This window comes from Alosa sapidissima, chromosome 9, assembly GCF_018492685.1.
Source record: "Alosa sapidissima isolate fAloSap1 chromosome 9, fAloSap1.pri, whole genome shotgun sequence".
NCBI lineage: Eukaryota > Metazoa > Chordata > Actinopteri > Clupeiformes > Clupeidae > Alosa > Alosa sapidissima.
This window is the reverse complement of record NC_055965.1, coordinates 18,311,741-18,324,320: the sequence shown is the minus strand read 5'-3', so window position 1 is coordinate 18,324,320 and position 12,580 is coordinate 18,311,741. Positions and strand designations below refer to the sequence as shown.

At 41.2% G+C, this 12,580-nt stretch overlaps 1 protein-coding gene across 1 annotated transcript in view; it reads right to left on the bottom strand.

Moving 5' to 3' along the window:
- Positions 1-825: 825 nt before the first annotated feature.
- LOC121718567 (B-cell receptor CD22-like) overlaps positions 826-12,580 on the bottom strand; it is a 30,621-nt gene continuing 18,866 nt past the window's right edge. Inside the window, exons 5-13 of the mRNA XM_042103598.1 lie at positions 9,726-10,064; positions 9,383-9,631; positions 4,108-4,377; positions 3,439-3,708; positions 2,848-3,120; positions 2,590-2,677; positions 2,377-2,431; positions 1,905-2,261; positions 826-1,418 (exon numbers count right to left, since the gene is read on the bottom strand). Coding sequence (XP_041959532.1) covers positions 1,407-1,418; positions 1,905-2,261; positions 2,377-2,431; positions 2,590-2,677; positions 2,848-3,120; positions 3,439-3,708; positions 4,108-4,377; positions 9,383-9,631; positions 9,726-10,064 — 1,913 coding nt within the window. The 3' untranslated portion in view covers positions 826-1,406. The remainder of the gene's footprint in view (positions 1,419-1,904; positions 2,262-2,376; positions 2,432-2,589; positions 2,678-2,847; positions 3,121-3,438; positions 3,709-4,107; positions 4,378-9,382; positions 9,632-9,725; positions 10,065-12,580) is intronic.

Below are 12,580 nucleotides of genomic sequence, written 5' to 3'. Positions count from 1 at the left end.
TGTTTACGAGGAAATAATTTGCATGAGCTGCTCTATTCCACCTCACTAGTTGTATCAGCCAGCTAGGTTATGTAACATCTTTCAATAATAAATACAGTACTTTGTGCCTGTACAACCTGAAGCCACTTCCAGCCACAATCTAAAAATAATTAAAGGGGCTTAAAAAATGTTGACTATATGGTTCCATAAATAACCATGGCTTTGTGCTGAATGTTTACATCAAGTGAAAGGCTCTTCAAATTAGACATTTTCATAGCAGTTTGCTTTTATTTAAATAGTTCTACAAAGACCTATCACCTTGAGGGTTCTTTGAAGCAAAAGGTTTTTCTATGGCATGATTGCTCTGAAGTACTAATTTTGGAACAATACTTTTTTTTAAAGTGCACTTAATTTGCTACTTCCTTTCTATTTGTTCTTTTGGCATGGCGGACACCTATGTTGTTGATGTTATCTAGCAGTAAACAATAGTTTAAATCATGACTAACAGATCGCATTTACCGTGCTGTTGCCTTAAATCAACATCATCCAAATACTTTGAAGATTAACAGAAAACAACCGATCATGTGGATATGAAGTGAAAGTTAACGGGGTCTGTGTCTATAGTGTATTGAGGAGGTGGGATTGGTCTTCTGCCAAATCTTAACTCGCACCCTCCTTTCTCAGAACTATGAACAGGCAAGATGGGGGTGGGGTTGTATAAAATGAATTTTACATGTGAAATCTATGAACTAATCATGTTTTGGTACTTGTTGTCTAGCAGATACCAGTGAGAATTGAGTGTGGATAATGCAATTTAGTGAGACAGTTAGAATCATATAGGCCTTTCAGCGTGATTTATTTTTGTGGAAAAAATGTGCTGGACTGGGCTGCTGTCATATTTTGTACCGCTCTGCGGTACATCTAGTTTGGTTCACTGTTGGAGCAGGGGCCCAAAAGCACCAGTCAGCTGACAGAGCACAACCATACCAACCTAATGGGTCAGACTCTCTCTCTCTCTCTCTCTCTCTCTCTCACTCTCTCACTCACACACACACACACACACACACACACACACACACACACACACACACACACACACACACTGGTCAGCTTGCTGACTGCATACACTACATTCAAATCATGTCAAGTCACTTGTATTGAACATAAAAGAAGCTGAATTAAAGCGCTTTCCAGTCAAGGTTAAAAAAACACAGGTATTAAACAGCTCATCAATAAAAACTATTCAGGGGCGGGAGGAGGGAGAGGGGTAACAATCCTGCTGGCGGTACGCTTGCAAACTACTTTTAGCTTATCAATTAAAATGATAAACATCGCTGCAAATCTCCCTATTTATCAGTCGGTGTTTCGGTCAGGCCATCGGTCTCTCATGGTTTGGACTTCTTGTTACGGTGTTGTAGATTGCAGACTCATCCCTGGTTCTGTGGACAGTGAGCAGGTCAGTCAACTTTAACTCTTCACTCAAATATGCATCATTATGTTTAATATAACAGAGAATCTCACAGTAAAACTGTAAAAATACAACTCTAGTTGACTGGCATGGGTCAGTGTTTGTCCTCAGAGTGAGGAGGTGACCATGAGTCTTGCTGAACCAAGAAGCAGATTGATGAGTCTCCTTTTGGAGAGTTTACTTTTTTGAAGATTGGAAAAGGTCAAGATTTGTATTAAAAGACAGAGAAGTTGCTGATAACTAAATCAATTTGACTGTAAAGAATACTGCACTTTCAGTTATATTCTTTCTTATATTTATATTCTTTCATATCTCCTGCCAAGATTTGTGCAGACATCGTATCCACTTGTAGATCGCAATATCCAGTGAAACCTGCACATGACACACAATAACACATTCACAAAGTATTTCACTGATCACTAATGTTCAGTTGTCTGTAATATCAGTAAATACTCACTGGGGGGCAGCCCTGCAGATTCACTGAGGCGTACTGGGTCTCCTCCTGTGATGTGCCAGACAGAGGCGGCTCAGGGACGTTGGGCTCTGGTTTGGACTTCCTGAACTGGACACTGGCGTACTGGACGTCCTCGTCCTGGCTGGGCACTTCCTGCTGTTTGTTGGACTTAAACTGCACGCTGGCGTACTGGATGTCCTCTTCCTGGCTGGGCACCTCCCGCTGTTTGTTGGGCTTAAACTGGACACTGGCGTATTGGACATCATCTTTGTCATCTCTGTGATCTGCAGGAACTTTCTGTTTACAGCCAGAAACCATGGGGATTGTGGAGACGTTGTCGTAGACAGGATCAGAGTGTCCCTGTGAAAGATCAGACAATAACTAACAATACAGGGGTACCCAGACTTTTCTTTTGGCCCGTAAACATACCGGACCAAAGATTTAGTTGGGACGCATTTGAATAATCAGTGTTTACCTGTGTGCTGCTGTGTGTGCTCCTTGAGGTTGTTGTTGATTGAGTCTTCTGTCTCCTACATTCCAAACACATGAACAAAGTTTAAACTTGTATTGTGTGCAGACACAGAGTAGCTAGACATATAAATATATATTCAATATGTTTTATTCTGTAAAATAAGTCTCTGTGATGATTCATAATAAACTGGTACAAAAGTATTTCTCTATGACTTGCCTCCAGCACACAATGAAGGAGAGCAGGAGAGCTACCGCTGAGATGACCCCCAAAGCACTAAACAGGATTCCTCTGTACAAGCCAGAATCTAAAGAGAAACATTTAGAAAATCATTGTTTTGCTGACAACTTTTGTATCTCAAAAGCCCACCTCTTTAAAATATATGACTACAGACATTCAGGGTTTCACAATGCTGACAAAGATCGCCAACACTCTCAGAGACCAATTTAGAAGAGAAAATAAGAAAGTGCTCTGGACCTGGCAAGGAGACCCTGACTCCGGTGGAGTTCTCCGAGCCGACCTTATTTCGTGCTTCACAGTGATAAAGTCCATCCACACCAGGGACGAGGTTAAGAGTGAGGCTCGGCATCCTCCCTGTGCCCTGAAGAACTGTTTCATCTCCAGTCTTCCTGTACCAGGTGTAGTTGTGCACAGGTGGGTTGGCATCACTGCTGCAGGTCAGAGTCACTGAGTCAACTCCATGGAGGTCACCAGAGGGGATGAGGGACGCTGAGGTGTTCCTGGGGGAGTCTAGAGGGGAACATGATAATTGTACTTAGCAATCTGATCAGCAATCCCTTCAGCTCTCTTTTACCTTGTGCACTGTACTCTAAATTACTAGCCCGTCTGGGTTTTCCCCAGGCTACTAAATTACCGCTTGATTTCACAAATGACTTGGATGATGTTTTCAGATAGAAAAGAATGTTAAAATTCAGGAGTTGAAGTCTTGAATGTTGATCCCCATGCCACCTCATCAGCTGCATTATGAAGTCAGATATCATTTGACTCTTTACTCTCTGAAAACACGTTTGATTCCCTGACTTGATAATCATATCTAACAGTACTCACAGTGCACATCCAGAAATGTGGCATTGGAATCACTGGATCCATGTTTGTTCTCTGCCTTACAGTAGTAAAGTCCACTGTGCTCAGTGCTGATGTTAGTGATGCTGTATGTTTGTCCTCGTCCGATCCATGCAGATTCAGATCCATGCTTCCTGTACCAGGTGTAGTTGTGCACTGGTGGGTTGGCATCGCTGCTGCAGGTCAGAGTCACTGAGTCGCCCTCCTGAAGGTCACCAGAGAGGTTGAGTGATGCTGAGGAGCTTCTTGGAGCATCTATATATTTGAAAGTTAAAATATAAAATGAAAGAGAGAGAGAGAGAAATCAGCATAAATTACAGCAGATAAATCGCATGTGGTTAATGCACTGGTTGGAAATGATCACAGATTTACATGATCTCAATGATCTCATTTCATGGTATGAAACACTGAGGATATTTTTTGTGTGGAAAAGGTGAAAAGGTGCATTGACTGCATTCCACAAAACGAATAAGAAAAAAAAAAGTACAGTAAATATATTTACTTGTCCAACTCATCATACCCAAAGCATCATGGGTGTAATTATCATTACTTTAATTACATGATGATTGAACTGAAATAATGACACATATGGACAGTGTACATTCAGTAATTTAATTTCTGATTTCTGATGAATATTTCAACTTCCACACTTACATGTTACATTTATCTGCACTGCTGAAGAATTGTATTTCCCGATCACATTCTCAGCCACACAGTAGTAGAGTCCACTCTGCTCAGAGCTGATGTTGACAAAACTGTGGTTCTGACTCGATCCAACTTGTGAAGAGCGATCTTTGAGCATCTTGTACCAGGTGTAGTTATGTGCTGGTGGGTTGGCATCACTGCTGCAAGTCAGAGTCACTGAACTGCCCTCTTCTATGTCACCAGACGGGAGGACTGATGCGGAGGTGTGTTTTGGAGCATCTATGTATTGACAACAGAAGTGCACACACAGAGCAATAAACAATGATCCCAGCATTGAAATCCATATACATTTTTTCATACAACAAAGCAATAGGCACATATCAAAACATTATTTGGATTTCACAAGGCAAAAATATATGATTTTTGACTTGCCAAAACATTATAGCCTCTAGCTACAGTTACATGATGTTTTAACTAAAATCATAAAACATGGGTAACACATGTATGGGCCGATGAGGTTTAAATGTTTAGATTCTCTAAAAGAGTCTAAAAGAGTAACTTTCAAGTTCAGCACTTACAGGTTACATTTATCTGTACCAGTGAAGATCTGTTTTGTCTAATCACATTCTCAGTCACGCAGTAGTAGAGTTAGTAGAGTCCACTCTGTTTAGAGCTGACCGTTGCAATGCTATAGGTCCGACTTGATTTGACCAGCAAAGATTGTTTTCCAATCTTCTTATACCAGATGTATCGGTGTGCTGTTGGGTTGGCATCACTGCTGCAGGTCAGAGTCACTGAACTGCCCTCAGACATGGGCAGTATTTTAATTATATGTATTTTAAATACATATTTAATTACTTTTAGCATATTTTGTCATTTGTATTTTACAGGATTGGAACAAATCTAATGTAGTTTGTAACAAAATACTTTGAGGGATTGTATTTAGAGTATTTCAAATACTTAAATACTTATGAAAAATCTGTCATTTTTTCTCTAATAAGCCAACATTTCATCAGTTCCTAACCATTGCAATAAGCTATGCTTATCATAGTCCGGGAGCCAAAGGCCAGAATCATGGTGAACCTGTTTTTTTTTTCTTTGTTGTTTCTTGTTGCCTAGGGGTTACTCCATAAGAATAGGGTGGGTGACCAATGATATTCCTTGGGCAATTCCCTATATTCAGCTCTAAAGTTGGCCTAAGTAGCGATTTTGTCCATACAAATATTAATTTCATTACCCTTTTGGAAGGACAGCGTAAAATGTAAACCCATTTTTCCTTTTTCTTGCAGTATTGCCACAATGTGACCAACGTAAGTGTTAGATACAACTTTTCTCTTTGATCCCCTCTGGACATGTCTGAAGTTGGAAAAAATTAACTGAGGGAGCCAAAATGGTCAACATGGGTTGTAAACTAGAGGTCTGCGCAGGACTGATTTTTCAGTCCCGCTCCCGCAATATTCTGTCCCGCTCCTGCCCGCTCCCACATTAATGTGTAATTTTTAGTCCCGCTCCTGCCCGCATCTGTAACATGATGTCCCGCTCCCGCCCGCTAAAGCCCGCATGCAGGAGGGATAGCCTATTCAGTTTTTCTTTCTGTCTCACGAAAGGAGAACACACACCTGAGAAAGACTCCAGATGTCTCCAGAAGTTTCTTGGTTCTGAATGTAGACTAACACCTGAAGTAGACCTAGTCTGTCATGCTTTCGATTTCGAGTTTTGACAATGAGCAGCAGGAACAAATTGAACCCACGTAAACGACAATATAGGCTATAGGCCTGCTATCCGTCAGTTATGCTTAAACCCCGTTTTTTAATGCTGCTTAACAGAACATCCAGCTGAACTGTAGTTATGAACACTACTTTAATCATTTCCATATTTCCATATTGTCCCGCACCCGCGAACGCACCCTTCTCATCCCGCCCGCTCCCGCAAAGAGCTTTCAAAAGTTGTCCCGCGCCGCACTCTTTTGCGTCGGGACCCGCGGGTCTACCGTGGGAGTGCAGACCTCTAGCTGTAACCCAATTTTTTTGCGCCGCCAATTTAATGTGGACCCCAGACATGGACCCCATATGATGACCTTTGACCCCATGACCTTGAGTACCTAATAGCTGATGTTCAGTCTCACTACAGGACAGTATTAAAACCACTTAATGGATTTGACATGATGATTTATGCCAGGGATAACATCCGCTAGCCTCGTGAGACCATCCTGATCTCGCGAGCTTCAGGGTTTCACTCGCAGATCAGTCTGGATACTTTCCATTAAAGAGAATTTGGAGCAGTTCACCAAACGAACGTCCAATCAGCGTTGGCTTTGAGGCGGGTTGAGGTGTGACGCAACGAACAACATGACGGCATCCACAGAGATGAGCATAGCTATCGCGCAAGTTTTATTCAAATTAGAAAGTATTCCTGGGTAAGCTGTGAAGCTATGAGTCTCAGCCATGCAGCTGGGAGGAATGAACGACACAGACATCCTCCACGGCTGATTCCAGTTCATAATGGAAGAATATACTTTCTTCAGAAGTGTAGGGCCTACCGTGAAAACTTGATGGGAATTGTCGTTGATTAGGTTCATGTCACATACAAATGGTAAGTTAAAACATCTTAACGTTAGTCACGTTACCTAACTTAATTGTATGTTAAACGAAGGCATTAGAAGAACACTTTGTTCATCTAATTGGTTGATTTGGCCCGTCGATAACCAACAAAGGTGGTGATAGACAGATGGTTTATCCAATCAGCTATCCAGTATTTCCGCCCCTTCCCAAAAGTTCTTCAATGAAAAGTTCCCAGATGGATGTGCAGAGCAAATCCATCTGGCGGAGTCAGGTTAAACATCCGCCGAGGTATGATATGGAAATGCCGAAATAATGGAGGAGACGGATGCAAAGACCTCCCCGATGCAGAAAGAGTTTTCTCCACCAAGTTAATTAATTCTGTATATCGGGACACCTTGCAGGATGTTATTCTGTTTGTCCCCCATGTTGCCAGTCATTTATGTAGGCAATAGGCATGCATTTATAGCACAAAAAAAGAATTGCAGTTCAGTTTAAAAAGAGGCCGACCTGTTAAATTTGTCGTTCTACATTCATTGGTTACGGAAATGATGGTGGGTAGTATTCTATGTCAGTGGTTCTCAACTGGTCTGGCTTTGGGACCCACAATTTCCCATGTTCATAAATTTGCGGCCCATATATATATTTTTTAGCATTCAAGCCAATGGATATGGTGAGCTACATGGTAAGACAAGCAAAGTGCCTGTAGGCCTACTTGTTTGGAACATGCGGATGTTTGCCATTAGCCTACATTTGTGAAGTCTTCAACTCTTGATGTCACCTTTCAAAGTACTTATGGGTACAGGTATGGGTACAGGTATGACTTTGACAGGGGTGCCTTGTTTTCATGTGGCATTTTAGTTTTGATGGTTTCATGCTCTCATGTGCCAGCCATCTACTGCACACCACACAGTGGGGTTTTTATTATTATATATTATATTATATATTATTACATTATATTACATTACATTTGGCTGACGCTTTTTTAACCAAAGCGACTAACAACATGGTAAACAGTAAGTTTTAGAACAATTCTCACAATTTTAGGACAGTTTAAAAAAAACACATTAGAGTACAGTAAGAATAAGTGCGTCGGTGAGTGCTGTATTTTAACAGTTACTTGTCAGTTTAAAACGGCTGGTGAGTGCTAGGATCAGTAAGACTTGTTGTAAGTGTTGCTATGAGAGTAGATGTTCTCTGTATGAGGGCATTCAAGTAGGTGGGAGCAGAACCGGAGACTACTTTGTAGGCAAGCGTTAGAGACTTGAATTTGATGCGGGCCGCCATAGGTAGCCAGTGTAGCTGGATGAGCAGCGGGGTAACATGTGCCCTTTTGGGTTGGTTGTAGACCAGGCGCGCCGCCGCGTTCTGGATCATCTGAAGTGGTTTCACTGCGCAGGCTGGGAGACCTGTCAGGAGGGCATTGCAGTAGTCGAGTCGTGAGATGACTATTGCCTGAACCAGAAGTTGGGTAGCATCTTGAGTCAAGTAAGTCCTGATTTTCCGTATGTTGTAGAGTGCAAAACGGCATGACCGGGCGACTGAGGCAACATGATCTGAGAAGTTTAGTTGGTTGTCAAGAACAACTCCTAGATTTCTTGCAGTCCTGGTCGGTGAAACAGACAGGGAGTCAAATTTGATGTTGATGTCGTGGTGTATGGTAGGTTTAGCTGGGATGACCAGCAGTTCAGTCTTTGAGAGGTTCAGCTGGAGGTGGTGTGCCTTCATCCATGTAGCTATGTCTGAAAGGCAATCCGAGATCCGTGCTGAAACCAGGGGGTCGTCAGGTGGAAAGGACAGATAGAGCTGTGTGTCGTCTGCATAGCAGTGGTTTTTGTCCTATTTTGTCCTCAGTTGTGAGGACAAAATAGTGAATCCATATCCGAGGCTACTTCAAATATTCAGGGTAGCAGCCTACTTGCGTTTACCACTAAAATTATGTCTAACATGACCTGTCACATAAACATTGTCTATGTCCATGGCAATGACTGATATGTACGCTACGAATAAAGTTTATCAAAATAAAGGTACAATATTAGATAAGCTAGCATTTTAAATTGCCGATTTTTTTATTTATTTTTAAGCCCAAACTCTGCGACCCACCCAGGACGGTTCCACGACCCACTTTTGGGTCCCGACCCACCAGTTAGGAAACACTGTGCTATGTTACAGTTGAATCCACTGTTGCGAAGTTTGCTTCTTGTCAGTTCATTCATCGATATGGGATGCTATTTACATTTTTTACCAGATCAACTTCATAGGAGCCTCAATGTACAGAATTAATACTGTAGCCCTCTGCCAGCCAATCAGAAAATAGTATTTCTTGTCTCTTGGGGATACGTTTTCAATAATATGCCTTTCTTTCTTTTTAAAAATTTGGTATACCATGATTATTGTGTGGATATTTTTGTAATTTCAAATTACTAATTACTTGTATTTTAATTAAATACATTTTTCACATCAGTATTTTGTATTTTATTTTGTTACATTTTATGAGCCAGTATTTGTAGTTTGTAACAAAATAGTTTTTGATGTATTTGTGCCCACCTCTGACTGCCCTCCACTGGTTCACCAGAAGGATGGACTGATGCCAATGTGTTTCTTAGAGCATCTGACAGAAACATTTCTGTCATTTATGTTTTTCACATTCTGTGGATTTGTTTCCAGTGTCTTCTCAGATATATAAAATATAATCATAAAGGATGGTATGAATCTCACATACTTACATCTGACATTGAGGGTCCTTTTAGGTGAACCGTGAATCTCATGTCCCTGAACAGCACAGGAGTATTCACCTGCATCTTCAGCGCTGACTGAGCCTATTGCCAGCCTGTTGCCAGCTGTGTGTTTATGAAGCTGTGAGTTCCTGTACCAGATGTAGGTGGGGTTGTTACTCAGAGTGCAGGTGGCGTTGCAAGTCAATGTCACGTTGTCTCCCTCCTTCACTGTTTCAGGACTAACCAGCACTTCCAGCTCTGAAAGAAATTGCATTATAAATGGACGATTTAATAAACATTATTTATTTTACATGTCTCAGAACATTTGCATGTGTGTATTAATGAAAATTACCTGTAACTGTGAGTTTAACATTTTCACCAGCATACTTTCCTCTGTCTTTATCAGTTATAAACCTGAAGCGATAACTGTTTGAGTCTCTGGTGGTCAGATTTCTAATGCTCAGAGTGTGATTATTTTTAATATTATCAATGTAAATAAATTTCCCTTCATAATGATTGTCCAGTTTCAAGTCATCGGGTTCTTTACCATCTGGCCATGTGGTAAACCAGAATGCCTTTGTGACTGCATGGTCACAAGGATATGTGTAATAGCTGTGGAGTTCCACTGAGGAGCCCTTCAAGGCACAGATGCTCTGTGGGGTGGAGGTCACACTCCAACCACTCAGAACACCTGAAACATGGACACACACACACACATACACACACACACACACAAACACACACACACACAAACACACAAACACACACACAAAGTATAATTAATCACAGAGTGGTATTAATTGCCTAAAATTAGTCACAACAGCAGTGGTGGACATTACTTGAGAACATTTACTCAACTACTGTACTCACTTTTTCATGTATCTATACTTTACTTGAGTATTTCAATTTAGTTAAACTTTTTACTTTCACTCCAGAGGGGTATTCCAGAAAGGAGGTTTAACAAACACTGAGATAAAACTTAACCTCTGGGTTGTCTGAACCTGTGGCGACTAAACCCGAGCTGTCGGTTCCAAAACACCGGTTACCAGTTAGTTCAATCAACCCTGTGTTAGAGAACCTAGAGTTGTGCGCGTTCACGGCGAACTTATAAAGGCATCATCTATTGAGAGTCGAAACAATGAGTGAAACCGGCGAAACGAAGAGCACCGTATTTTTCAGAGGCGGAGTAGTCGAGGCTTACGAGGAGAGAACTGTAACAAAAAAAGAGCAATACTTAAGCGCCTGCGTCCGAGACCTTGCTTGGCAGAGAACAGCCTAACTGACCGTGTAAATGCGTACGTTTAGGATAGCCTATTTAATGTCAAAAGCACAATTAAATAATTCACTGGACATCACGTATTGTATTGACAGCTTTGAATGATGCTTTCTTAAACTAGCCTACCTTGTCACAGATTGAGTGGGCCATAGAATTCTTTGAGAATCCCAAATGTAATTTTCTATTTTAACACGGGTTCTGCAGCTGTGGGCCAAGTTAAACTTTTGCGCTCCATCATCGGAAGGGTGAATGTCGGAAGGCATGGGTAGCCTATTGGACACATTTCAGTGCACATTTGGAAAATGTAATAAGTGATGCTGACCTGCCAGTTGGTGAAACTACACATTAATGATCCTCGTGGGTTTGTGTCCAGGAAAACGAATGAAGTTACGCAGGGACTGCTTTAGCGCAAGGCAAACTTTACGCACCGACCGACAGCTTGCCGATATGCTCTGCGTCTCCAACACTACAAAAACTCCCAGTCAGAGAGCGTGTCTAGCCTATTAAAAAAATATTTTATCCCAAATGCCATCAGCATTCTTAACCAAACTTAGTGACAACATGCATACCCGGCTGAGCTGTACAGCTATATTTAAACTTATTTATCAATTTTCTATAGGCTATGTTTCCCCTTTTTTGTACTGTACTTGTTTTAATTATATCTTCAATGTGTCTGAGATGTTGTTTGTCCATCTGTCTGGTGAGCCAAACACAAATGTCCACTATGGTGTAGGCTAAGATTTATTTTATTCTATTCTAATCCACCATGCTGCTTTTCAAGTAGCCTATATTTAGGATTCAGCTGAAAAACTCTAGCGCTCTTGAAAAACTCGTTTGGAAAAGAATGGATAGGCTATCATGTGATGTCGTGGTCTTATCGCCCTCTCACGGTGAATTGCACGGATGAATGTTACATGATTTTGTGCTTCTTTGTCAATCGGACCTTTGTCAAAATGAAACGCCATTGTGTGACAAGTGTAAAAATAGCGGCCTGATTGAACATGCACTGAAATAACTGAACATAACCTGAACAAAACCTACCCCCTACCAGGTTAAGTTCAGAGCCTATGTTACCATAGTTACTTACATAGCCTGATCATTTTTGAGCTTTCTGGAACTGAAATCCCAGGTTTACCGTTTACTCTGGGTTTACATACCCAGTTCAGTTCAGAGCCTATGTTACCATAGTTACTTACATAGCCTGATCATAATTGAGCACTCTGGAACTGAAATCCCAGGTTTACCGCTAACTATGTGTTAACATACCCAGTTAAGCCAGTAAACCTACTTTCTGGAATACCCCTCAGTACATTTCGAGGCCAAATATCTTACTTTTTACTCCACTACATTTTGTGACAGCTAAAGTACAGCTTAAGTTCCTTTTGGAAAAAAGACTGTTTAAATACATGTTACATGTATATTTTCTATTAAGCGAGCTAGGCTTTAAACTAGATGTACCGCATAGCAGTACAAAATATGACCGCCGCCCAGTCCAGCACATTTTTTCCACAAAAATAAGGCACGCTGAAAGGCATATATGATTCTAACTGTCTCACTGATTTGCATTATGCACACTCAATTCTCATGGTATCTGCTAGACAACAAGTACCAAAACATGATTAGTTCATAGATTTCACATGTAAAATACATTTTATACAACCCCACCCCCATCTTGCCTTTTCATAATTCTGAGAAATTTTTGAATTGTGTGCATGTGTGTGTGTACATGTTTATGTGTGTGTGTGTGTGTGTGTGTGTGTGTGTGTGCGTGCATGCTTGTGCTTGTGTGTGTGCCTGTGTATGTGCCTGTGTATGCATGCGTACATATGTCTACTGTGTGAGTATGTGTCATACGTATGATTACTGTGAATGTATGTGTGTGCGTGTGTATCTGTTTATGCACATGTGTGCATATGGAATGGGTTAACATG